Source organism: Aethalodelphis obliquidens, unplaced genomic scaffold (assembly GCF_003676395.1).
Source record: "Aethalodelphis obliquidens isolate GAN/ISIS:26980383/991018 unplaced genomic scaffold, ASM367639v1 scaffold39, whole genome shotgun sequence".
NCBI lineage: Eukaryota > Metazoa > Chordata > Mammalia > Artiodactyla > Delphinidae > Aethalodelphis > Aethalodelphis obliquidens.
This window is the reverse complement of record NW_020837983.1, coordinates 10,803,606-10,827,291: the sequence shown is the minus strand read 5'-3', so window position 1 is coordinate 10,827,291 and position 23,686 is coordinate 10,803,606. Positions and strand designations below refer to the sequence as shown.

Here is a 23,686-nt window from a genome sequence, read left to right as displayed (position 1 = left end):
CCACGCGCCGCCCACCGCCTAGGTGACGGTTTAACGCTTCTCCCGGGTGGAGGTGGGGCGGGATGTGTCGGAGGAGGGGCCGTCCCACCCGACTCCTCGGAGACCAGCCTGCGAGCCGGCCCTCCCCCCACGGGCCCTACACCGCGTGGGCCCCGCCCCCCGGCCGCGGCGCGTGCGCATAAGCCCCGCCCCAGCCCCACCCCCACCCCCGCAGCGGCCGCCGCCGCCACCTCTCCCTTCCTCTTTGCTCTTTCCTCCTCCTGTTTTCTTTTCTCTCCTCCCCCTCGCCTCCTTTTCTCCTCCTCCTCCGGCGCTGACGCTCGCGTAGGGCCCTGGCGTCAGACGCGCGGGGGCAGGGTGAGTGCGGCGCGGGGTATAAGTAGAGGGTGCAGGAGGCGGTGCTTCCCCTTCTCCCCGGCGGTTAGTGCTGAGAGTGCGGAGTGTGTGCTCCGGCCTCGGAACACACATTTATTATTAAAAAAATCCAAAAAAATCTTAAAAAATCTTTTAAAAAACCAAAAAAAAATTTACAAAAAATCCGCGTCTCCCCCGCCGGAGACTTTTATTTTTTTTTTCTTCCTGTTTTATAAAATAACCCGGTGAAGCAACCGAGACCGACCCGCCCGCCCGCGGCCCCGCAGCAGCTCCAAGGAGGAACCAAGAGACCGAGGCCTTCCCGCTGCCCGGACCCGACACCGCCACCCTCGCTCCCCAGCCGGCAGCCGGCAGCCAGCAGCCAGCAGCCAGCGGCAGCGGATCGACTCCGTTCTGCGGCTGTTGAGTAGTTTTCGATTCCGGTTGATTTTTGTCCCTCTGCGCTTGCCCCCGCTCCCCTCCCCCCGGCTCCGGCCCGCGACCCCAGCACTCGCTCTTCTCTTACGGAAAGGTCGCGGCCTGTGGCCCTGCGGGCAGCCGTGCCGAGATGAACCCCAGCGCCCCCAGCTACCCCATGGCCTCGCTCTACGTGGGGGACCTACACCCCGACGTGACCGAGGCGATGCTCTATGAGAAGTTCAGCCCGGCCGGGCCCATCCTCTCCATCCGGGTCTGCAGGGACATGATCACCCGCCGCTCCTTGGGCTACGCGTATGTGAACTTCCAGCAGCCGGCAGACGGTGAGAGCCGGGCCCGACGGCGGGCGGGCGGCCATGAGGCTCAGGTGGCGGCGGCGGCGGGCTGGTTAGGCCGGCGGCCCGGGGGGAGGGGGCAGGAGGGCATGTCACCAGCCCTCCCCGGGGCCAGCGGGGCGAGGCTTGGGCGCCAGTACCCCGGTTCCCCGTGCCCGCAGGGACCCGCGCTGCCGGCAGCCGCACGCCCCTCGTACGCCGGGCCACTTCCTCCTTTGCGACCATTTTCTCGGCCTCAGCCGCTCTCAAACTTTAGGGTGATGACGCGCCGGGAGGGTGGGTGAGAATGGGTTCTAACACGACGCTCCCGCCAGTAGCTGCGGGATTCTGGGGTGTTGAGCGCCGAGCCCCCTTTTCCGGTAGTAGGTGAAGGCGCTCCCACCACCCGAGGCTCTTGCCGGCGCCCCAGGACGCCCCAGGAAGTGCATTTCGTTGCTCGAAAAATACCACGTGTTGAACCCTGTAACCTCACAGGCCCGAGGCCTGTTCCGGCTACTGGCCCAATCGCCTGGGGGAGCCACGGGGACTTAGAATAAAGTTAATATGGTGGTCTGGTGGTGGTATCAGGCTTCTGATTCCGTTCTTAATAACTTGTCAGTGACTGATGGCTCTGGAAGTATAAACTACCAATGAGACGTGCATTGGGGTTTTTCCTCTAGTTCAGACATTTCTCACTCTTAACAGCAGGTTAGGAGGGAGGGGATGTGGAAGAGAACCCTTTTGGAGGCCATCATTTTCTCAGGCTATTTAGGTAGTTGTGATTTTTTTAATCGAGTTAGTTTCGTAGTACTGGTAATTTATTCGGAATATTTGTTTCTCTCTGAAATAGTTTCTATGGTTTTGAGGGATTTTACTTAAAAAGGCCGTCACCAATTTTGACTGGAAAATGTTACTTGTGAGTGTCGTGTGGACTGGACTATTATACTTATGCGGCATTCTAATGGTGGTTTCCTTTTTTTTAAAGTAGTCCAGAATATCCATACATCATCGGGAATGATTGAGCACTAGAGTCAGCTTGAAATTTATGGGGAAAAAGATGCAGCTAACCTTGTATTTTTAAAAAGTTAAACAGTTTGCAAAAAATCCAGAATTTGGCAAACAGATATGTGACCTGATAACTTGCCAGGATTTTTCTTTATATCTGGATCAATTGACTTGCAGAAGTCATTTTCACTTGATTTTATGGTCCACTTTTGCCCTTTTTTCCCCTGGCTACTTGAATATATGTCAAGTGTTACGAAATATAAGGAATTTATTTTTATTTTTGTAGGAAAGTTCTTAAAGGTGGAATTGAAACTTTATTTCATTAACAGATCTGGAGTTATTTAGTGATCAGCTTTTCACTAGGTAAAGTTACTGCTGAGATTTTTGGGTAGGCAGGCTATTGAGTGACAGCAAGCCCGAAGTTGTAAAACTGCACTGCAGGTTTTCTGCCCTTTTGCTCTGTAGGCAGTAGCTCCAAATGTCACTCCATAACGGTTCTTCCCAACTCTGGGCAAGATTTATCGCTGAATGAAAGATCAGGGAAGATAATTTTGGGGCAGGTAATCACAAACTGAAGAGTTGATAGAGAAAACTTGGACAAATTCTAGAGAGCATGAAATGTAAACTTCTAAATTTAACAATTTTAAATCCGAAAAAAACAATTTTTAAAATTTCTTGGGGTTAGAAAAGTTGAACTTCAGGTTACCGTGGTTACAGAACACTCACTGTGTATTACCCATCTATTGCAGTAGACCAGTATTGTAACTACTCAAAAGAAGGTAGCATTTTTCCATCTTCCATTTATTTCATTTCTATATATACAAATTATTGTTTTTCCAAATATTTTCAGTGGTTTCCGTTTATTTCTCCCCCTTATTTATTGCTACATTGATGTATTTTAGAATAGCTTCTGAAAGTGACCAGTTTCCAATTTAACAGGAAGAGGTGACTCATTCAAAAGAAGCTCAAGCAAAGTCAGCTAAAAAACAGGGGAGCTGAGTAGGCGTGGTCAATTGATAAATGAGCTGACAGTTGTTTGTCACTATCTTCTAGAAACTAAAACTTTCATTTATAGAAAGAAGTGGCTGGAAAATTTGTCCTCTCACTAATTTTACAGTTAACACTAGCATGGAATTTGTGAAAATTGGTGTTTCAGGACTTCAAATGGACTGTGTGTTCCCACTCTTTAGGGACTAGCGTTTTCTACTTAAGGATGTATTTTTCCATTTAGAGTCTAAACTTCTGTATAAGTGTTTCTTTAATGGTACGGGTGCACATAATTTGATCCTTCATAGATGTAATCATAGGGTAGATTTTGAAATTTTCTAGCACTATTCAGAAATAATTGGTTAATCATCAGTTATTAAGTAAATGAATGATCTAAGATAAAATTGGTTTTATATGTAAATAAAGCATTAAAAGTGAATTGCGACTATCATAGACCTGGTATTTCAAAAGTTTTGTGTTACATAGCTAAGTACGTCCAACTTCACTTTAGTTTTGAAAGCCTGATTCAAGTCTTTCTGAATGGATAAAGCCTTTTTTTTAAAACATGGCCATAGGAATTGTGCCATGAATCACTGAAATCCCCCCAATAAGTCAGGAATTTTTTTAGAAAATGGACTAATTTTTGTACAGTACTGACAGTGATAAGCAAGAAACAATTTTGACAAGTAATAGAGAAGTTAAAATGCTTTAAAATCCATAAACTGTTCTGCTTGTGGATAATCTACAATTGCTTACTGTCCTTTATATTGCTTTTAAGCAGATTGTGAAGGGGAATCTCGGTTTTACAGTTGACTAGGAACAAAAAGGTGCTTTTAAATTTCATGGCAATTAAAGGAAGAGGTTGTTGCAGAAATAAGTTAGTTCTTAACGATACGTCATCCATTAACAAATTAACGTGGGAAATTTGGGGTTTTTTGATATTTGTCTTGTCTTTTTGCGTTGTACAGTTTAAATCTAGACTGGTATGAGGTAAGATCCAGCCATCTTGAAGTTTAAAGAGGTAGAGGGACCATGTGCTCTACTGTTCCCTCCACAATAGTTTATATAATTTTAAGTGGGCTATAAAAGTTTTGAAATAATATTTATTTTGAAAATGTCCTTCCTGCAGCGGAGCGTGCTTTGGACACCATGAATTTTGATGTTATAAAGGGCAAGCCAGTACGCATTATGTGGTCTCAGCGTGATCCATCACTTCGCAAAAGTGGAGTGGGCAACATATTCATTAAAAATTTGGACAAATCCATTGATAATAAAGCACTGTATGATACATTTTCTGCTTTTGGTAACATCCTTTCATGTAAGGTAAGCAAAAATATGACACGTAAACATACTTACCGTGTTTTAGTTACTTGTAGTTTATTCCTTAAGATAGCAACCGTGCTCTCTGTTAATGGATATCTTTATTTCCCAAATGCCCAGGTTAGGTAGCTGACAAGTTATCTCTGAGTACTGGAAAAATGCTAAATCAATAGCAAGTAATGAAAAATTATTACATATTTTTCCCTAGGTGGTTTGTGATGAAAATGGTTCCAAGGGTTATGGATTTGTGCATTTTGAGACACAAGAAGCAGCTGAAAGAGCTATTGAAAAAATGAATGGGATGCTTCTAAATGATCGCAAAGTGTAAGTATACATGTTTAGTCAATCATTCTTCAAATGCTTTTAATAGTTCAATTCATGCATTTTACAAGTAATATATTTGTGCTCTTAGAAGAGATACAGCTAAAGTGAAGATTAATAAACCACATCTTGGTAGATTTTATAATTGTCTTTTCTCCACATTCAGTGTAACATACAAGTAACAGTGAATTAATACAGCTGGTCAGCATTCAAACAGAAAAGAAACAGCAGAAGATAGGTATGCTGGAATATAAAGCTTTTTCAAAAATAAGTGCATATTAGTTGAAAAACTAGAAATCCAGGCAGAAACTTAAGCATAATTCCCAAGGTAGTAATTAGCCCCTTTTACGTTCAAAGCTGAAGCTAAAATAACTTGCCTGTATTTACATGCTGGTATGACATAAACTGCGATACAAACCCAGTGGTCTAAATTCAGAGCCCAGGGTGACTCTCTGCTTGGCTTTACTCCCACAGTTTATTGATGGAGTTTAAAGATTGTCATAGTTGTTGTTTCAACACCTTTTGGCTCCCTTCCCCATGTAAAGATAAATCGTAATTAAACCAGAAGTCTTCATGATTAATCTTTTCTGAAATAAACTTGTTCTTAAAAGTTGCAAACTTTTAAAATAATGACACTGATAAAACCTCTATAAGACTTTCTGCTACAAGTTGTAAAAATACAGATTTTGTGAGCCTAAAGACATTACAAATCTCAATTTTATCTTCAATGCCAGTGGATTTTGCTTAATTAGGTAAATTCAGCTGTGAGGTCACATTGTAAGTGAGCTGTGAGCTCATGTAAACTGCAGTGATGGCACGCAAATTGGGTTTGGTTCTTACAGGTCAACTGCATCACTCTTAAGGTGTGGTTCTCATAAATCTGCATCAAGTGGGATGGTCAGTCCGTACATGGAGGAGTCATGCACATGGTGTTACCCGTTTGAGTTCCATCAATTACATGATTAAGGAAAGACTTTGTAGTATGTAAAGAACCCCATACAAGTCTAAGAAAACCAGCAACTCCTCAATGGGAACAATGTTTACAAAGGCTAATTCTTAAAAATAATACATCTTTAAATGAGAAAAATGTTCAGCATCATTAGTATTCAGAGATGAAGCTATCTTTTGCCTGTCAGCAGTGCTTTAGGGGAAAAAAAAGAATGGCTACCCCTGGTGGAGGTCGATTAAACAAAGAACTTGATTTATTGCTGTTTTTTGAGTATAAAATGATATAACCCTTTTTGGAAAGCAGTTTGTAGGTATAAACTTAAGATCATTTATATACCTTTCGAGCTGCCATGATTTCTGCAACTCTATCCTAAGAACAAATAACAAAGTTTCATAACGTTGCGGCATTATTTACAAAAGAAAGTTTTGTTGTCCGCAATGGAATATCATGTTCCCGCTGAGAACATTTATAAAACTAATTGCATGGAGAAGCAGCACCATATGGGTGGGGGGAGGTGTGGGGTGCGGCTAAGGGAATAAAATGTAGGTGTCTCCTATGGAAAGGAATTTGCTGGACTAACGTTCTTAAGCACAGAGAACAAAAAGGCCTACGAAAAGTCAGTCATGATTTGGGTGGGATTATGGGCGATGGTTTTTTTTTAAGAAGATGTTGGGGGTAGGAGTTTATTAATTAATTTATTTTTGCTGTGTTGGGTCTTTGTTTCTGTGGGAAGGCTTTCTCTAGGTGTGGCAAGCGGGGGCCACTCTTCATCGTGGTGCGCGGGCCTCTCAGTATCACGGCCTCTCTTGTTGCGGAGCATAACCTCCAGAAGCGCAGGCTCAGTAGTTGTGGCTCACGGACCTAGTTGCTCCGCGGGATGTGGGATCCTCCCAGACCAGGGCTCGAACCTGTGTCCCCTGCATTGGCAGGCAGACTCTCAACCACTGCACCACCAGGGAAGCCCCTGGGTGATGGTTTTGTGATGTATATTATATTGTTTAATGACACATGTACTACTTTTAGGGAAAACCTCAATTTTTAAAACACATTTTGTTGACAATGCTGCAAAGAAATTTGTTCCAGGCTGTTGTATGTTAGAGTACAGAATTCGGTAGCTTAAATTTATATTTTAGGAGATTTCAAACGAAGTGCAAGAGCCATGTTGAAACAGCAACGATAAAAGCTTTTCTGTTTTTTCACTGGTGTGGTGCAGGCATACTCCACTAGTTTGTATTGCTGGACGTAATCTTCTTAACCCTAGGTTAGCTAGAAGGAAGGGAGACGAGTGTGTATTAAGAAAAATGTTCTTTTTCGTGATTATAGTTAAGAGGTTCTCACATTTAAGGCCCTATTTCTGTTTTATAGTTTGCTTTTTATTAGAGATTCTGAAATTATCGGTAACTATTACAGAGTCAACCGTCAGGCTTAATTAACCTGAACTTCATAAAATACAACCTAATGTTATAGTTCTTATCTATTTTATTAGATTTGTTGGACGATTTAAGTCTCGTAAGGAACGAGAAGCAGAACTCGGAGCTAGGGCAAAAGAGTTCACCAATGTTTACATCAAGAATTTTGGAGAAGACATGGATGATGAGCGCCTTAAGGATCTCTTTGGCAAGTTTGGTAATGTGTCTGAATTAAATTTTTATACTCAGTTCTGAGTAATTGTTCAATGTTAGTTTTGGCTAATATTTTATACTAAAAAAGTAAATGGGACTTCACATATTTTAAAATATTGTAGTTACTTGGGTTAAGCTACTGATAGTCCATTATACTAGCATATAAATAGAATTCTATCCAGTTTAAAGGTTAATAGCATTGTATTAGCACCGTAAGGTGTGACTGTGTAATTGGAACAGATCTTAAAAGCTTTTGCTATGTTAAGAAATTGTGCTGGATTTATGTACTAACAGATCCCATCTCATCAGAGGCATTGCATGAGACACAGCCAACTTAGGTTGGAGTGTAGTCTTTAATTATGGAACAGGAAAGCTGGCCAGCTGTGGGATGTTTGGCCAGTCTCAGCATCATGTTTGAGCAATTTAAAATAATGACTTTTAAAGACAAAGATCCAGATTTTCCGATGAAGTGTGTAACCGGTCTCACTTTAGATAGTTGTGTAGCTGATCAGAAAATGAACTTTAAATTGTACCCTTGAAGGTGATTTACTTGCCCCTTACCTTTGCTTTCCTTTTTGTTTAACTTAAATAGGTGTCCCTTTTTAAAAGCATCTCAAATCATAAAGAATGAGGACATCTAATACTTTACTATTGCCAAGCTGGCATGCCACATTGAACCCTCTAAACAGTTGATGTGTGCCCATACATCTTGCAGATTGCCTGTAATCAGATGTGATTTGTAATCTTTTTTCCCCACCTACCTGAGATAATACTTAGCACTTCTGTTAAGTCTGTTTTATTTGAGGGAGTGGTGGGGGAATATGTGTCTTCAGAAACATGCCGCCTCCTCCAGGTGCTTCTGCTATGTCAAAGGTCAAACCCCGTGTTTCCTCTACTCCTTGTTGAAAATCAAGTGGGCCAAGGCTTAAAAATTCTTAAAGAAAAACAGATTGTTTTAAAATAATGCATCTGTTTTGTACTAATGCTAAGAATAAAACTTAATCATCATTTACATTTGTCTAAAACGTATCTCCTTAAATGGAAGGAGGAGTGTTTCAGGGAATAGAGTATTAACTTAGCTTCTTAGTAGAAATAAAGAGAATATTTAGTGCCCATGGTGGGAGAGAAGAGGGTGGTTATAGGAGGAATAAATTTCTGGAGGCTTGGAGGTTTTTTTAATCCCCATTTTTATATTTTTTTTCATGGCTTTGTTTGTGTATTGAACCTTGAAATGTATAAACTAAATGTTGTATGGAATATCTTTGAATCATTAAAAAAATTTTTTTTAGGACCTGCCTTAAGTGTGAAAGTAATGACTGATGAGAGTGGAAAATCCAAAGGTTTTGGATTTGTAAGCTTTGAAAGGCATGAAGATGCACAGAAAGTAAGACTTAAAATATACTAACCAAAGGCAGTGTGGGTTTTTCTGTATTTTATAGTAAGATGTGGGGGTATAAAGTTGAGTTGTTCTTGCATTGAAATACACATGCGTACCAACGGCTAGTCTACATGTTCATCTCCACATATATTGTTTTGAATTACTTGCATTTTATATATTTTGAGGGTATAAATTGAAAACCTCTGTTGTCTTAAAACCTCACAGTTTAGTTTTTATGGTGGGTACATCTTTAGCTTTTATAATCTAACAAATTTTCTTTATTGTTAAAAAATGAATTTATATATTGCAAGTTAGTAATTAAAATTTTGTGGTCTTTGTAAGGCTGTGGATGAGATGAACGGAAAGGAGCTCAATGGAAAACAAATTTACGTTGGTCGAGCCCAGAAAAAAGTGGAAAGACAGACGGAACTTAAGCGCAAATTTGAACAGATGAAGCAAGATAGGATCACCAGATACCAGGTTCATTATTTAACTGAACGAGCAAAAATAAGACAGGGATGAGGAAACCTATTTTATGTTCATTTCAGTTACTGACAGGTAACTGGAGGGTTTGAGAGGGGAAAAGGAGAGGAAACATGGGATAAGATAATAGGAAGTATGCTTAAGTACCACTACGGTTTTCTTTTTCTAAATTTTTTTTCTTTATTTTATTTTTATTTTAGGGTGTAAACCTTTATGTGAAAAATCTCGATGATGGTATTGATGATGAACGTCTCCGGAAAGAGTTTTCTCCGTTCGGTACAATCACTAGTGCAAAGGTAAAGCATATGATGCACTTTTCTTTTTCTTTTTTTTTTTTTTTTTTTGCGGTGCGCGGGCCTGTTGTGGCCTCTCCCGTTGTGGAGCACAGGCTCCGGACGCACAGGCTCAGCGGCCATGGCTCATGGGCCCAGCTGCTCCGCAGCATGTGGGATCTTCCCGGACCAGGGCACGAACCCGTGTCCCCTGCATCGGCAGGTGGACTCTCAACCACTGCGCTACCAGGGAAGCTCGATGCACTTTTTTTTTTTAAGATTTGGGAAAAATCCATGCCCATGGATATATGTATATAAATTTTATATTTCATATGGAGTGTTTTTCTTTATAAATGAATGGTCAAATAGTTTTTGCTTTTCTCTAAAAAATCAGCCTTTCATTTTTCAGAAAATCATATCTTTGCTTCATTACTTCAAAAACTTATATTCAGGGCTTCCCTGGTGGCGCAGTGGTTGAGAGTCCGCCTGCCGATGCAGGGGACACGGGTTCGTGCCCCGGTCTGGGAAGATCCCACATACCGCGAAGCGGCTGGGCCCGTGAGCCACGGCCGCTGAGCCTGCGCGTCCGGAGCCTGTGCTCCGCAACAGGAGAGGCCACAACAGTGAGAGGCCTGCGTACCGGGGGGAAAAAAAAAAAAAAACAACATATTCAGATTTGAAGTGGCTGGAAAGGCTGCATTTGATGACCATAGTGATTGATCATCACATGATATGCACTGTTCTGTACTCTGTTAAACTAGTTATTTTATTGGTTAAAGAAAGCAATTTATTAGGGAACTGTAATTGTTACTATTTGAGCTAATCTATATTTGCCTACAGAATTCACTCTGGGGAGTCAAACTTAAAGCCCCCTAACAGTAAAGGTAGAGATCATGTTTGCTTTTACTTGAAATCAGAAATTAAGAAATACAACAGTAAGATTCTAGTTTAAATTCTGGAATTTTGATATAAGAACCTCTGCTTCAGGTGTTTTTTCTGGTGTCCATGGCCCCAAGAATCCTTCTGTATTTAAAGTTCTGTATGTATGTACCTTGAGGGGTGGGAAGAGTATCTAAAACTTTAAACAGATTCTCAAAAGAGTACAGGAAAAATTAAAACTGAGTGCTCTGGAGTTACCTCCTGGCTGATCTTTCTATTCTGCAACCCCATTGACCAAGGGAACTTCTACGATAGAATGTTAAGGAGCATAGTAGAGGAATACACATAAAAATGCAAGTGATGTAGTTGTCTTCTGGTTCATTCAGCCTGTGCTTTTGTAGAAGAACCTGGAGTATGATAGAATCTATTCCTGAGTTTGTTTATCCTCAGTATGTTCCCTGAAAATCATTTAAATTGAATATTGTGCATCAGTTTATTTTGAATGTGTGAAGAAGCATGCATGTTTTACAAAGGAGGGTCTTTTTTAAGTCCTTTTCAAAAAGTCCTTTGTGGATCATATCGCTGTTGGCAAGGAGGTGAAAAGGTTTCGCAGGAATTCTGGGAGAGGAGGTCATTATGTTAATTTGATAATGCTTGCTGAAAAACAAATTGGTCAAGACAGAAGTGTAAAAAGGTGACCCCTCCATTTTTCATTTTCAGTCTTCAAAAGGAGTTTGGTTGGCCTTTCCAGATAATTTTCTGTGCTTGTATACATTTTGTATACATATAAACAGTTTTTATAAAACAGGATCATAGTATACCTATTCTGCAACTTGTCTTTTTACTTAACAGATCTAGGTACATATTTATTTCAGGCATTTGCTCATTTTTTTGCTAAGGGCTGAATATTCATGGTACAGATGTACCATAACTTATTCTGTTGTGCCTGTATTATTGGTCATTTGGTTTGCTTTGCATGCTAACACTGTTAGACCCACCACTCTGATAAACATCTTTATACATATATTTTTGCACACACACCAGTATTTCTGGAGTTCAAGAATTGAAGTTTCTGGTTAGTGGGTGTGTGTATTTAAAATTCATACAACTGAATTGTCCCAAAAAGGCTGAACAAATTAAATTACTACTAGTCTTGTCAATTTGTAGAAAGTGGTATGCATCTTTTTAAATGAGATGTACTTTTTATGTGTTTACTTGTTTAGCCTATTCTTTGCATATTTTTATACTGCGTTGGTTATCTTTACTGATTCAGGGGAAATTTCATGTCAGCGCTTCGTTTTATGTTGCAAGTATTTTCTCTAAGTCTTCCACTTAGGACTTTGGGGGTCTTGTGTCATCTTAGTTTCCCTGTATTTTTGCATCTTATGTTCAGATACAGAATCTTATCTGGCAGTTTGATGTTTTTCAATGTGATGTGAATAAGAGCTGTAAGTTAATTCAGAATTATCCCTTTGTACCACGTACTAGATAGTCCAAAGTCCGTCTTTCCCCCACTGTTTTAAAATGTAAGCTTTAACATATGAAGTTCCCATAATTGCATGGGTATGTTTCTGGACTTTTTTGAGATATAATTGACATAAACATATTTAAGTATATAACATAATTGTTTGATATTTGTATATACTGTAAAGTGATCACAATAAGTCTAGTTAACATTCATTACAAAACATTTTTCTTCTTGTAATGGTAACTGTAAAGGTCTACTCTCAGCAACGTTCAGATGTGTAACACAGTATTATCTGTAGTCCCCATGCTGTACAACGACCCCATGACTTGCTTTATACGTGGGAGTTTGTACTTTTTAGCTACCTTCACCCCGTACCTCTCTGGCAACCACCAGTCTGTTCTCTGTATCCTTGAGCCCAGTTGTTTTGATTCTGCATTTATGTAAGATCATTGGTCTCTGTTTGATTGCTGTTTTGTTTGTTCTGTGCCACCAGCATGCTGTTTAATGTAGCTGTATAGCACGCTTATGTATATTGCAAGGCTACTGAGAAGTTCTTTGCATCTCCTCGTTGCTTGTTTAAAAGATTTTGAGTCATTGTGAGCTTCCTGAATATTGTTTATACTCCAATATTTATGGCCCTTATGGTCTTGAATGTGAAAGTTTAATTTTAAAATGTGGATACTGTGATATTCAACTGCTTTTTCCTCCCCTCTAACGAGTAATGAAAGCATCTTGTCAGCTCGAATTGCTACGATAGTCAAATTTTAATTGTGCATGTTTTTAGTGGTGCTAAAATTTAGGCCTTGATTGTATTTAGAAATTAAACCTCAATATTGAAAATCTAAAACCTTAACAAAGTTGCTATTGGACCTCCACCCCTTCACTTCTTTTGCTTGGCTGGGATGATGCATGCATGTAGCTTACCCTTAATATTTGGATATCAAGGGAAAAATTGTGGGAAAAGTGCTGAAAGCATTGACAGGGTTTAGTTAAGTGTGAGTCGGTGGCTATAGTGGATACTCTGCTTTTTGTGCCTCATCTACCATTGCATTAATCATGTGTTTTCTTCCATTTTCTTTTAATAGGTTATGATGGAGGGTGGTCGCAGCAAAGGGTTTGGATTTGTGTGTTTCTCCTCCCCAGAAGAAGCCACTAAAGCAGTTACGGAAATGAATGGTAGAATTGTGGCCACCAAGCCATTGTATGTAGCTTTAGCTCAGCGCAAAGAAGAGCGCCAGGCTCACCTCACTAACCAGTATATGCAGAGAATGGCAAGTGTAAGAGCTGTGCCCAACCCTGTAATCAACCCCTACCAGCCAGCACCTCCTTCAGGTTACTTCATGGCAGCTATCCCACAGGTAGGTTTTAGAAGAGAACAAAAACCTCATGAAGGTTTTCCTCTTCAGTCATCTTTAATGTTTTGTGCCCCACTAAAAAATAAATAAAGCCCTAAGATGAAGAGATGTTAATTATGATTGGATCTGAAAAATGCTTAGAGTGTGAGGACCTGCTAAACGTTTTGAGTGCATAACTAGTTGCATTATTTGCTTTTTTCTTTAGCTGATACATTTGCTTGCTTTCTACAGACTCAGAACCGTGCTGCATACTATCCTCCTAGCCAAATTGCTCAACTAAGACCAAGTCCTCGCTGGACTGCTCAGGGTGCCAGACCTCATCGTAAGCTTTTTTTTTTTTTTTTAAGGTTGCAAAGTATTTGAACTAAAAACATAAATGAGGCGAATTAGCTGTTATATCCCAATGGTATATTAGCTCTTGCTTTTTATAGTTTATTTTTATGGGTGTTCATTTTGGGGATCCTAGCGTTTTGTTTTTAAAAAAACATTGTAAAATGTTTCACCATTCCTTAAGACAGCAATATCTATGCCGTTTTGATTTTCCTTTATGACAAGTTTGGGAATGCATCCAACTCAATTTCATATTTGGTTAGGCAGTAGTTTTAAAAGATCTTGTTCCACGTATGAGGACCAGGGTCCAGGCATTTTCAGCCTTATCCTGTGGAATAGTGCTGTATTGCAGGAACACTTAGAATCAGGTTCATGTATCATATTTAGATATTAATAAGTACTTGTCCTTGTATGAATGAAAACTTTTTATTTACTGATGCTCTGATATGATTAAGTCTGGAGAAATGGCATGTAGGAGCCTAAGCTTTTAAAAATGGTTTGTTTATGTTTGGTCATCTATAGCCTTTTGTGCAAACCTCAGCTCTGAAAAAGCGGCATGAACACTTGGTGAGTTTCTCCCAGTTAATGTGTGTTCGTATCTTTAAACATAGCATTCCAAAATATGCCCGGTGCTATCCGCCCAGCCGCTCCTAGACCACCATTTAGTACTATGAGACCAGCTTCTTCACAGGTTCCACGAGTCATGTCGACACAGCGTGTTGGTGAGTCTTAACCCTTCCTGTAAAAGTTGGTCTCCAATTTTAAATAGCAAGATAAATACGAAAATCTTTTTATTTTTTTAGCTAACACATCAACACAGACAATGGGTCCACGTCCTGCAGCTGCTGCAGCTGCAGCTACTCCTGCTGTTCGCACCGTTCCACAGTATAAATACGCTGCGGGAGTTCGCAATCCTCAACAACATCTTAACGCACAGCCACAAGTTACCATGCAGCAGGTGTGGATTTAATGATTTCTTTATAAAGATGACAGTCCTTGATCTCAGTCAAAGACGTTGAAGACAACTGTATGATATATGAGAGCTTAAGCTATGTAGAATATCTTGTTGAGGTGCCACTAATTGATAGTATGTAATTGATAGTATGTAAAAATGTCTTCTGTGTGCTATACTCTAGGAACTAGATAAGCATTCAGCAGTCCCTCATCCTGAATTACTTATGTGAGAGTTTTGTCTGGCATAGTTGTAAGAAAGGGTGAAGTAAAGTTTAGTTTGTGAGATTTGGCTTACCTTTTTCTTTTTGACCCTAGGACCAAAATCGTTGTTGATCATAGAAGTATGATTCCAAAGAATACTCCAGATAAAAAAGAAAATTCAACATCCCCTGTGCTTACATTACTTGAGCACTTAGATGTTAGTATAGCTACCTTAGGCTGTGTTTCCGAATCACTCAGCTTCTATTTATGTTTAGATTACAGTCTTTATCCAGTTAATTTCCAATGATGGCTGTATTTGTACTTGCCATTACTTCTGTACTTTTTAAGCTTAGGAATTCTCCCGTTTTCTTTCTAGCCTGCTGTTCATGTACAAGGTCAGGAACCTTTGACTGCTTCCATGTTGGCATCTGCCCCTCCTCAAGAACAGAAGCAAATGTTGGGTAAGTACCTTTGTCCCACCTAGTCAGTTACAGAGACACTAGAGAATAGGAAGACATTTAGACCTCCTCTGTACCTAAAAATGACAGCCAGGGTGGCAGGATGTGCATTGGCATGAATGGTTATGATGGCACAGTTTGTCTGCCTGGAAAAGCTATTAAAATGTTGCCTTGGTGGACAGCGTAATAGGGCATTGCTTGCCATGTACCCCGCCACATTTTTGGAAGAAGGAATTTGAACCAAATGAGTAACCACTTTGATTTTGCCTGAGTACAGATTTAACATTTTAATAGTAAACATAGCTTCAGTTCCTCTTTTTTTTTTTGGCAAACTGACAGCTGCCAAGAAGTAATTGCCTTGTGGTAGATCTTAATCCGTTTTATAGCAATCTTCTCATGAAAGATACTGAAGGGGTGGATTATGGGTTAGCATTTATTTGCTGTATACAAAAGATTCTTAAACCCCAGTTTTAATGTGGTAGATGCCTTAAAAATTTTTTGTTTTTTTGATTGGAGTGTTTGTTTGAATGTTTTTGTTCCTAGGTGAACGGCTCTTTCCTCTAATTCAAGCCATGCACCCTACTCTTGCTGGTAAAATCACTGGCATGTTGTTGGAGATTGATAATTCAGAACTTCTTCATATGCTTGAGTCTCCAGAATCTCTCCGTTCTAAAGTAATTTAAATTTTATCATTTATCTAGTAGCTTCTTATAGTACATATTCCAGGATGTTTTGTAGGAACTTAATTTTTCTAGGACATTTATAGGTGCTTTATACAAGTCATGCACAGTTCTAAGAGTTTTATAAATATTAATTGAAAATCCTAATAATAACCTATGGTGCTGTTATCACCATTTTATACACGGGGAAACTGAAGCATAGAGAGGTTAAGTAATTTGCCCAGTGCTCACAAAGCAGCTAGGGAATGGTAGAGCTTGGTTTCAAATCCAGTCTCTGTAACTCCAGCGTTCATGCTGTCTTAACTGTGCTGCATCTTAAAGGGATGTTTGCTGATATTTCTCAACTTTGGGGGATTTTTGGTGGGGAGAGAGTTAAGAAGTGCAAGAGGTTCATAATTCTAGAACAGTGGTGGAATGGAACCCAAAAGATACGGATATAGTTGGAATGTTTTTCGATAACAGTTGTTTCCACTTTCACCTGAGGAAAGGAATTTGCCTTTGTTGGACATCTGTGTGTTGTCCATTTGAAATTATCGTCTAATTATTATTTTTCAGAACCAGAACTAATTATTTTTTTCAGGTCGATGAAGCTGTAGCTGTACTACAAGCCCACCAAGCAAAAGAGGCTGCCCAGAAAGCAGTTAACAGTGCCACTGGGGTTCCAACTGTTTAAAGTGAGCCTGCCCCCCTATGTTTGTTTCTTATTTTAACAGTTTGAGCATATTTTGAAACATAGCAAAAACTCATTTTACCATTAATTCAAATGCATTGCAAATTTTTCGAAGAGAAGTAGAGATACAGAGGAATTAAAGGAAACTTTACCTGTTACCCTGGTATTGACTTGAATTTTTAAGATCAGAGCCCTTTCAAGCATTTTGTATAGTAATTTGTATTAAATGGCTGTGATAGGGGTTGGCCCTGTATAGCTGTTCTTGGAGGTCTTTTCATAGCTTAATACATTTTCTTGGGTGGCAGTGATGACGGTTGCCTTTTGGCCTCTGCTGTTGCCTTTCGTTAGCCCCAGGAAATGGGCTGATGTAGCTGTGTAGCCAGAGCCAGGGATGGGCAAAGCTTTTCTGTAAAATAGGAAATAGTTGGGGCTTTGGGGGCCATGGTACGTGTTGAAGCTACTCTGCTCCACCGTTAGTGTGAGAACAGCCACAGACAACATGTAAACCAGTGGGTATGGCTGTGGTCCAGTGGAGCTTTACAGAAGCAGCCTGTAAACAGGCTGAATTTGGCCAAGGGCTTTACATAAGTGTCAGTATTGGTCCTGTTATTTTTGTTTTGTTAAAATATTTGACATATAACAGTGTGTAAATTTAAGGTGTGTAACATGTTAATTGGATACATTTATATATTGTAATATGACTGCCATTATAGCTATAGTTAGCACCTCTGTCACTTAGGTAAAGATCCTTTCTTTTTAGTGGTTGGAATCATTAAATTCTGTCTCGTAAATTTGATGATTATAACCTTTTTTCCCCCCACATTTACAGATGATCAGGGACCATGAAAAGAAACTCGTGCTTCACCGAAGAAAAATACCTAAACATCGAAAAACTTAAATATTATGGAAAAAAAACATTGCAAAATATAAAATAAATAAAAAAAGGAAAGGAAACTTTGAACCTTATGTACCGAGCAAATGCCAGGTCTAGCAACATAATGCTAGTCCTAGATTACTTATTGATTTAAAAACAACAAAAAAAACAAAAAAATAGTAAAATATAAAAACAAATTAATGTTTTATAGACCCTGGGAAAAAGAATTTTCAGCAAAGTACAAAAATTTAAAGCATTCCTTTCTTTAATTTTGTAATTCTTTACTGTGGCATATCTCAGAATGTCACTTCTGTTTTAAATAACAGAATTGATAACTGAGCAAGGAAACGTAATTTGGATTATAAAATTCTTGCTTTAATAAAAATTCCTTAAACAGTGCACAGTGATGTTACGCTATTTTATTTCTCTTTGTAATTAATTGGCTTGGGTAAATAGGTGATAAGCTGGCATTGGTGTAAGAACCTCTTTCATGAGAAAGTACTTCAGAGGTTTCTTAGTTTTATGTAAAAGAGGCATAAGACAATGTCTGTAATGCAGTTTATGAATTTAGATTTCCATGTGAGTTCTGGAATCGAGGCATATATTTTATTTGTTAAATGACCTAAACGTCTTTTGAGATGATGCCAGTATATGACTGACTACGTTAAGGGTTCTAGGCTGGCAGATAACTAGCTTAAACTCTCATTTATGTAGTATAAAACAGTAACAACTACTGTATTCGTTGGATAGGGTATAGATAACAGAAAAATTACACTGAAGACTAGACGTATTAAGTGTACAAAATTTAGGATTCGTTTTTTTAAGCCTTCTTTTTAGAAGTCCTTTAATTTGATGATTGTGACTTATCTCAGTGTAATACCTTATCATCCAAAGTACTTGCGAATAGTGAAGATACAGGGCTTCTACATCTAGAGAACAGATGCAGAAGATCAGGAATGGGGCCCAGGATATATGCATTAAACCAGATATTCCTGGCCATTTCAATGCACTTTAGAGAATGGCCTAGTTTTAACTCTATTCCATTCTCTACATATTGCTGCCAGAGTTAGCTTTCTAAGTTGCATATCTGATTATCTCATCACCATGCTAGAATGATCTCAACTCTTAAGCTCTCTCACCTTTGGGAGCAAATAAATAAATCCAAATAAAACCTTGGCTGTGACAATGGCAGCCCTCCCTGCATGTTGAAGCATTATGATGCTTCTGTACCTGGAATGCTTTTCACCTTGGCTTCATTTGGAACCGGATATACCCAAACCCCACCTCCTATCCCATGGCTTAAATCAGTGCACCTAGTAGGCATTACAGTGATGATTTTGTATTTTGCCTAGCCATTGTCCTATTCTGACAGTTTGCTGAGATGAAAACAATCTTGGAGTCATCATGAACGCGTTCCTCAGTGTTTTAGGAAGGCAGAGGAATATATACTATGTTTCTCAAAATTTGACTACAAAATGGTTCAAGCCTGTAGGTTTTAAAGGAGCAACTTCTAAGATGCCTCAAGCTAAAGTTCTCACAGTTGGAAACCATTCCAAATCTAGAGTTACAGATAGGGTTTGCACAGACAGTAGTTTGCTTTATACATTGGATAGCTGGAATTCGGTATTTCTTGTGTGATAGGAAGATAACTCATTTCTATTTTTGAAATGTCTATTTTCTTAGAGGAGGCCGCAAAACTCAAGTAACTGTCTATGATCTACTTGCAGGAATTGACATCAAAAAAAGTCTTCATTATTTGATGATTTTGTATTTGCAAATTCACTAAAAGTTACTTGTAACCCCAAAAGTCTACTTGTGCAAACAATAGATTTCAGTCATTTGCAGACATGCACAGAGCATCAAATTTTGAGTCACCTGAAATGCACATGTTCCCAGCTGAGGTCAAAAAAGTCTGCCTTCTTGTTTCAGCTCTCATAAACAAGTATCCTTTTCAAGGTCATTCGTGTGTGTGTGTGTGTGTGTGTGTGTGTGTGTGTGTGTGTGTGTGTGTGTGTGTGTGTGTGTGTGTGTGTGTTTTAAATGACACATAAAACAAAGCTATGTATCAGTTGATGAAAGTGTGACAGGCTCACAGGTATCTAACCCTGTTATTTCCCCTAGGAGCAGTGATTCAGTATTAACTAATTTCAGTGTTAGCAAGACTTCACAAAACAATCTCCACAATTAATGAGGACTAGTGTCTGATAAATGTATGGCTCATCATCGACAGAAGTTATTTTAAACCGCCTAACTTCATGCAGGATTTGAGGTGAAGCAGAAGGTGGCAGCTGACACTGTACCGTACGTAAGGCATATGTACGGCTGCTTCTGTTGGAAGGTCTGAGATAAACTAAATTGATTACGTTTTTCTGTGGGTAGTAGATATATAATGGCTATTTGGAAACTGCTTTTTTAGCCTAGAATCTCCTTTTCTCCAATTCATGTACAGTAAGACTTGCATGGATAAAACAAGCTAACGTAATGTGACTTTACAGAATGCTACCTTTGATTATACTTACTTCTCTCCTGTCAGACTAATGGATCACAAGTGAATGAGTGACGTTTTGGAGAGTACTTTGAAATTTTCTTACTCATGACGTAAAACCATGGTCCCTATTCATTTGCAGTGAGTAAATGACTGAAGAGGAGGACCTGGATAGTTGTGCTTAATAAGTGCATTCTCCCTGTAAGACCAGTTCTCATGGAAACAAAATCAGAACTTTGGTTCAAGTTGGAAGCAAAGTGGGTAGAGCTGGCCACCTCTGACCAGCCGTGATGGTCTGACACGTGCAGCTTTGCTGGAGACCAGTGCTACACTGATGAGTTCTGGCCTCCCTTTTTCTAGGCTTCACATTGACTCTCTTCTGTGAATATAACATATCTTCAATTAGACAATCTAGTTAAATTGAAGGGTTTTTTAGTTACTTTGATACATCTTGGATGTTGCTGTGTCTTCTCAGCCACCTGGTTGCAAGTACTATGTGTAAACGTGGCAGAATAAGAAGGTAACTATTTCAGATTTTACATGTTACCTTATTTACCTTTTTATCTGTCCACAATTGCAAGTTTGTGTGGGGGGGAATTGTCTTATCTGCAAAGGCAGAAAAACATGCAGTTTATTTACTGACGTTACTGACATATTCCCCAGAAGATGTGAAACAGGTTATTCATTAGCCTAAACTAACATTCCCTCTGTAGAGAAAAAGCTCTTTACATTGGAAATCAAGAATCTCTTTTAGATCCACAAAATAATAAGTTGATAAGGTAAACACGAGCAGACGGATTTGTGATTGGTGATGGGGTTCTGTTTCTGTGTACCCCCAGCCCCAAGTAAAATGTGGTACTTGGAATATTTTATTTTGATTTTCAAATTGCTAAGTAAACATGCCAGACTGACATCCAAAAAGTTAATATTTCCCAAACTACTGAAGACATTTTGACCATTTTCTTGTAATAGCATAAAAAGTTATAGTGATGTAAAAAAAAGACTCAGATGCTAAATTGTATACTAAAAACATCCTTTCAATTTTTAAACTTGTTAAATCTCAGTTTTTGTAAGTAATCATTTGCAAATGTTGGTGATTATTTACAATACCAATTATGATACAATGATAATTTGGTGGTACCATAATTATGGGCAGCAACAAAAATCGTGAAATAAGTGTCTGAGGAATGGAGATCATGTGCACTAAGATGGCGGTTATGGGCAGGGATTATATATTATATATAGATTATCTATTATCTATTATATATAGAGCAGGGATTCTTAAGATGGGTGGGTCATTGTTTGAAAATCAGAATTTCTTTAAACATTGAAAAGCTTGCTTTCGAATATTGAGCATGTGCTACGTGTTCACTTACCAAGTGAACTCTACATGCACTATGTCTAATTGTTATTACCATCCTGTAAGTTTGATTCAATCATATTCTCATTCTACAGATGAGGAAACTAAAGCTTCAAGAAGTTTTGTGACTTGCCCAGTCACATAGTAAGTTGTAGTGAAGCTAGGATTAGAATCCAGACCTACAGTTCATGCTCTCAGGTTCTCTGTAAACTGCCTATGAACTACGAAAAAGTAAAGTTCCATAAAATCTCAGATGCTCGGGCTACCTTCAGCCTGGGCGTGGGAGATGGGATGATACAGGTATATCAGAGCACATGAGAGTAAGCCAAAACATAAAGGTGCTTTTTTGTTTTCACATTTTAGGGCAGTCAGAAAACAGGGAAAGAGTCATTATTTAGAAAGTTAAAAAAGAGGTCTTTGACCACGCTGAGCCTAAAATTCTAAATCAGAATATTTTCCTTCTGAGCATGTTGGACTGCCTGGGAATAGCAGACATTTCCTTTATCAACCCTGTGATCATTTTTCTGAGCTTGTTCATATTCTCATTCTAGGTTTCCTTGGAATTGTAAATGGACTTAACCAAAACCTTTAAATTATCCAGAGTTTTTATAAAATTTGTGGAATAAACTTCTGGCTCTGTATTGTACTTCTGTGCCAGTTAGGAAGATGTCAACCTTTTCTCAACAGTTATTAGCAAATAGATAAAATGCCACTGGCTGCTGCTAAAGAAGATATTTCCAACAAATTAGGTATGTTTATTTAAGTAACGTACTGCCAGTGAGTGGCAAAGCCAAATCTAGAACTCCAGGCTTTCTGGCTCGAGTCTGTGCTATTAACTTTCATTTTGTTTTGGTTTAGTTTTTATTTCTCTTGCTAATCCTTTAAGGTGAAAAAACTTTGACAGGAATTCTTTGTATTTTCTTTACCAATTATTTTAATGGATAACAACTTGTAAAGACAGATTTTTTTTTTTTGGTCATCATTTAAACTTAGTTTTCACCTGGTCTCAGAGATCACTGAAGTGATGTCAGAATCATGGCAGTCTTAGTCATTCTTCTTTTCTCTCTCCTTTTATAATAACAACTAACTAGACTTCCATAATAGAACAGAAGTGCCTCTGCACATTACACCAAGGGACACACCAGCCCACCTGTGCAAAAATAACAGGCCCGTAGTAACGGCTGTGGATCCATGGGGTTTGGTGAACCTGCCCTACCCACCACCACTTGCCATGATGGGGGAAAAAAGCCTGGAGAGTGCAAAACTGGGCAGATATTCACAGGTGAGAGAGAATTGGTGGAAGTCCAGCCCGCCTTGGGAGACTACAGCACACCATCAGAACAGCATAGACACAGAGATAAGTTTGGATGCAGAGAAGAGGGAAGAACTCACAGGCAGCTGCCTTCCCCAAGAGTGCACTGCAAGGGGCTGGGCTTTTGGTGGCAGCAGTGGCAACCTCTAAGGTAGAGGAAGTGGAAAGTGGGGACCTCGCCCATGGAGAAGGTAGGTGGAGAGCAAAAGTGGTGAATGAATGCCTGACTACCACAGTTGCGCAGAGTGCCTCGAGAAACCCATCTCTGTCCAGCAGCACCAAGTTTTCTGAGAACAGACATCCATGACGAGAGGAAGGAGAAAGGTAAGGATATCAAAGGGCATTAAAGGAGCATTTCCTGGTGTCTGCTTCAGGACTTTAACAGAAAGTCCACCAACAAACCTCTGGGAGTATTCCACTCAAGGATCCTCCCACCAGGCTGTGGGCACCACCATTGCCTCAAGTGCCAGACTCATCTCCACCCCACTCGACTGCCAATTCCTTGTGCACACTCCTGAATGCATCCCAGGAGCTAGCTCCAGTAGACACAGAGGATGCCCAGATAACAGGTCAAGCTCGGTGAGCAAGGGAGAAAGCCACAAACTTGAGCTTTAGAACCACAGTCTGAAATACAAAAGAAAGGATTCCAATAGCCAGCCTGTTGAACTGTAAGAACCAAAGAGGACATAAAACCTTTGTTAAGGTGACTGCTGCTTCAAATGTGAAAGCAGGAGTTCGTACCTACAAACATGAATAATCAAAGTATGGTGTCACAAAAAGAAAAATCTCCACCAACTGAACACAAGGCACGGTAGATTGCAATCTAACTGTTAAAGAATTCAAAATAGCTTTGATGAAGAAATTCACTGAGCTACAAGAATAAGATAATTCAATGAACTAGGGAATAGAATGAACAGAAGGAGGTTTTTGTAAAATTAATTTTTATTTTATATTGGGGTATAGTTGATCTACAATGTTGTGTTAGTTTCAGATGTACAGCAAAGTAGTTCAGTTATGGAAGGAATTCTTTAACAAAGAGATTTAAATTATGAAAAAAACAAATTCTGGAGCTGAAGAATTAAATAAATAGATGAAGAATGCAATAGAGAGCATCAGTAACAGGACAGACCAGATGGAAAAGAGAAAAAGTGACTTGGAGAATAAGAATATAGAAATAATTCAGTTAGAAGAGGAAAGAGAACTAAGATCTAAAAAGA

The 23,686-nt window shown here is 39.4% G+C and overlaps 1 protein-coding gene across 2 annotated transcripts; it reads left to right on the top strand.

The window, feature by feature from the left end:
• The first annotated feature begins 410 nt into the window (after window positions 1-410).
• On the top strand, window positions 411-17,711 carry PABPC1 (poly(A) binding protein cytoplasmic 1). Of its 2 annotated transcripts, none has more exons than XM_027131530.1 (15): window positions 411-1,115; window positions 4,228-4,421; window positions 4,627-4,742; window positions 7,175-7,314; window positions 8,600-8,694; window positions 9,031-9,168; window positions 9,372-9,467; window positions 12,876-13,148; window positions 13,377-13,467; window positions 14,087-14,197; window positions 14,279-14,433; window positions 15,007-15,091; window positions 15,632-15,762; window positions 16,349-16,442; window positions 17,268-17,711. In XM_027131530.1, the coding sequence occupies exons 1-14, from the start codon at window positions 923-925 to the stop codon at window positions 16,439-16,441; spliced, it is 1,911 nt and encodes a 636-aa protein (XP_026987331.1). In that variant the 5' UTR covers window positions 411-922; the 3' UTR covers window position 16,442; window positions 17,268-17,711. The 2 variants fall into 2 exon arrangements, with proteins under 2 accessions (XP_026987331.1, XP_026987332.1); XM_027131531.1 differs by having other exon boundaries at window positions 412-1,115; window positions 7,175-7,305.
• The last annotated feature ends 5,975 nt before the right edge of the window (window positions 17,712-23,686 follow it).

Excerpts from the sequence above, each read along its gene's own strand:
- PABPC1 (XM_027131530.1), top strand. The coding sequence starts at position 923 with ATGAACCCCAGCGCCCCCAGCTACCCCATGGCCTCGCTCTACGTGGGG. Across the intron at positions 1,116-4,227 it reads CTTCCAGCAGCCGGCAGACG|CGGAGCGTGCTTTGGACACC; the intron begins GTGAGAGCCGGG and ends TCCTTCCTGCAG. Across the intron at positions 4,743-7,174 it reads CTTCTAAATGATCGCAAAGT|ATTTGTTGGACGATTTAAGT; the intron begins GTAAGTATACAT and ends CTATTTTATTAG.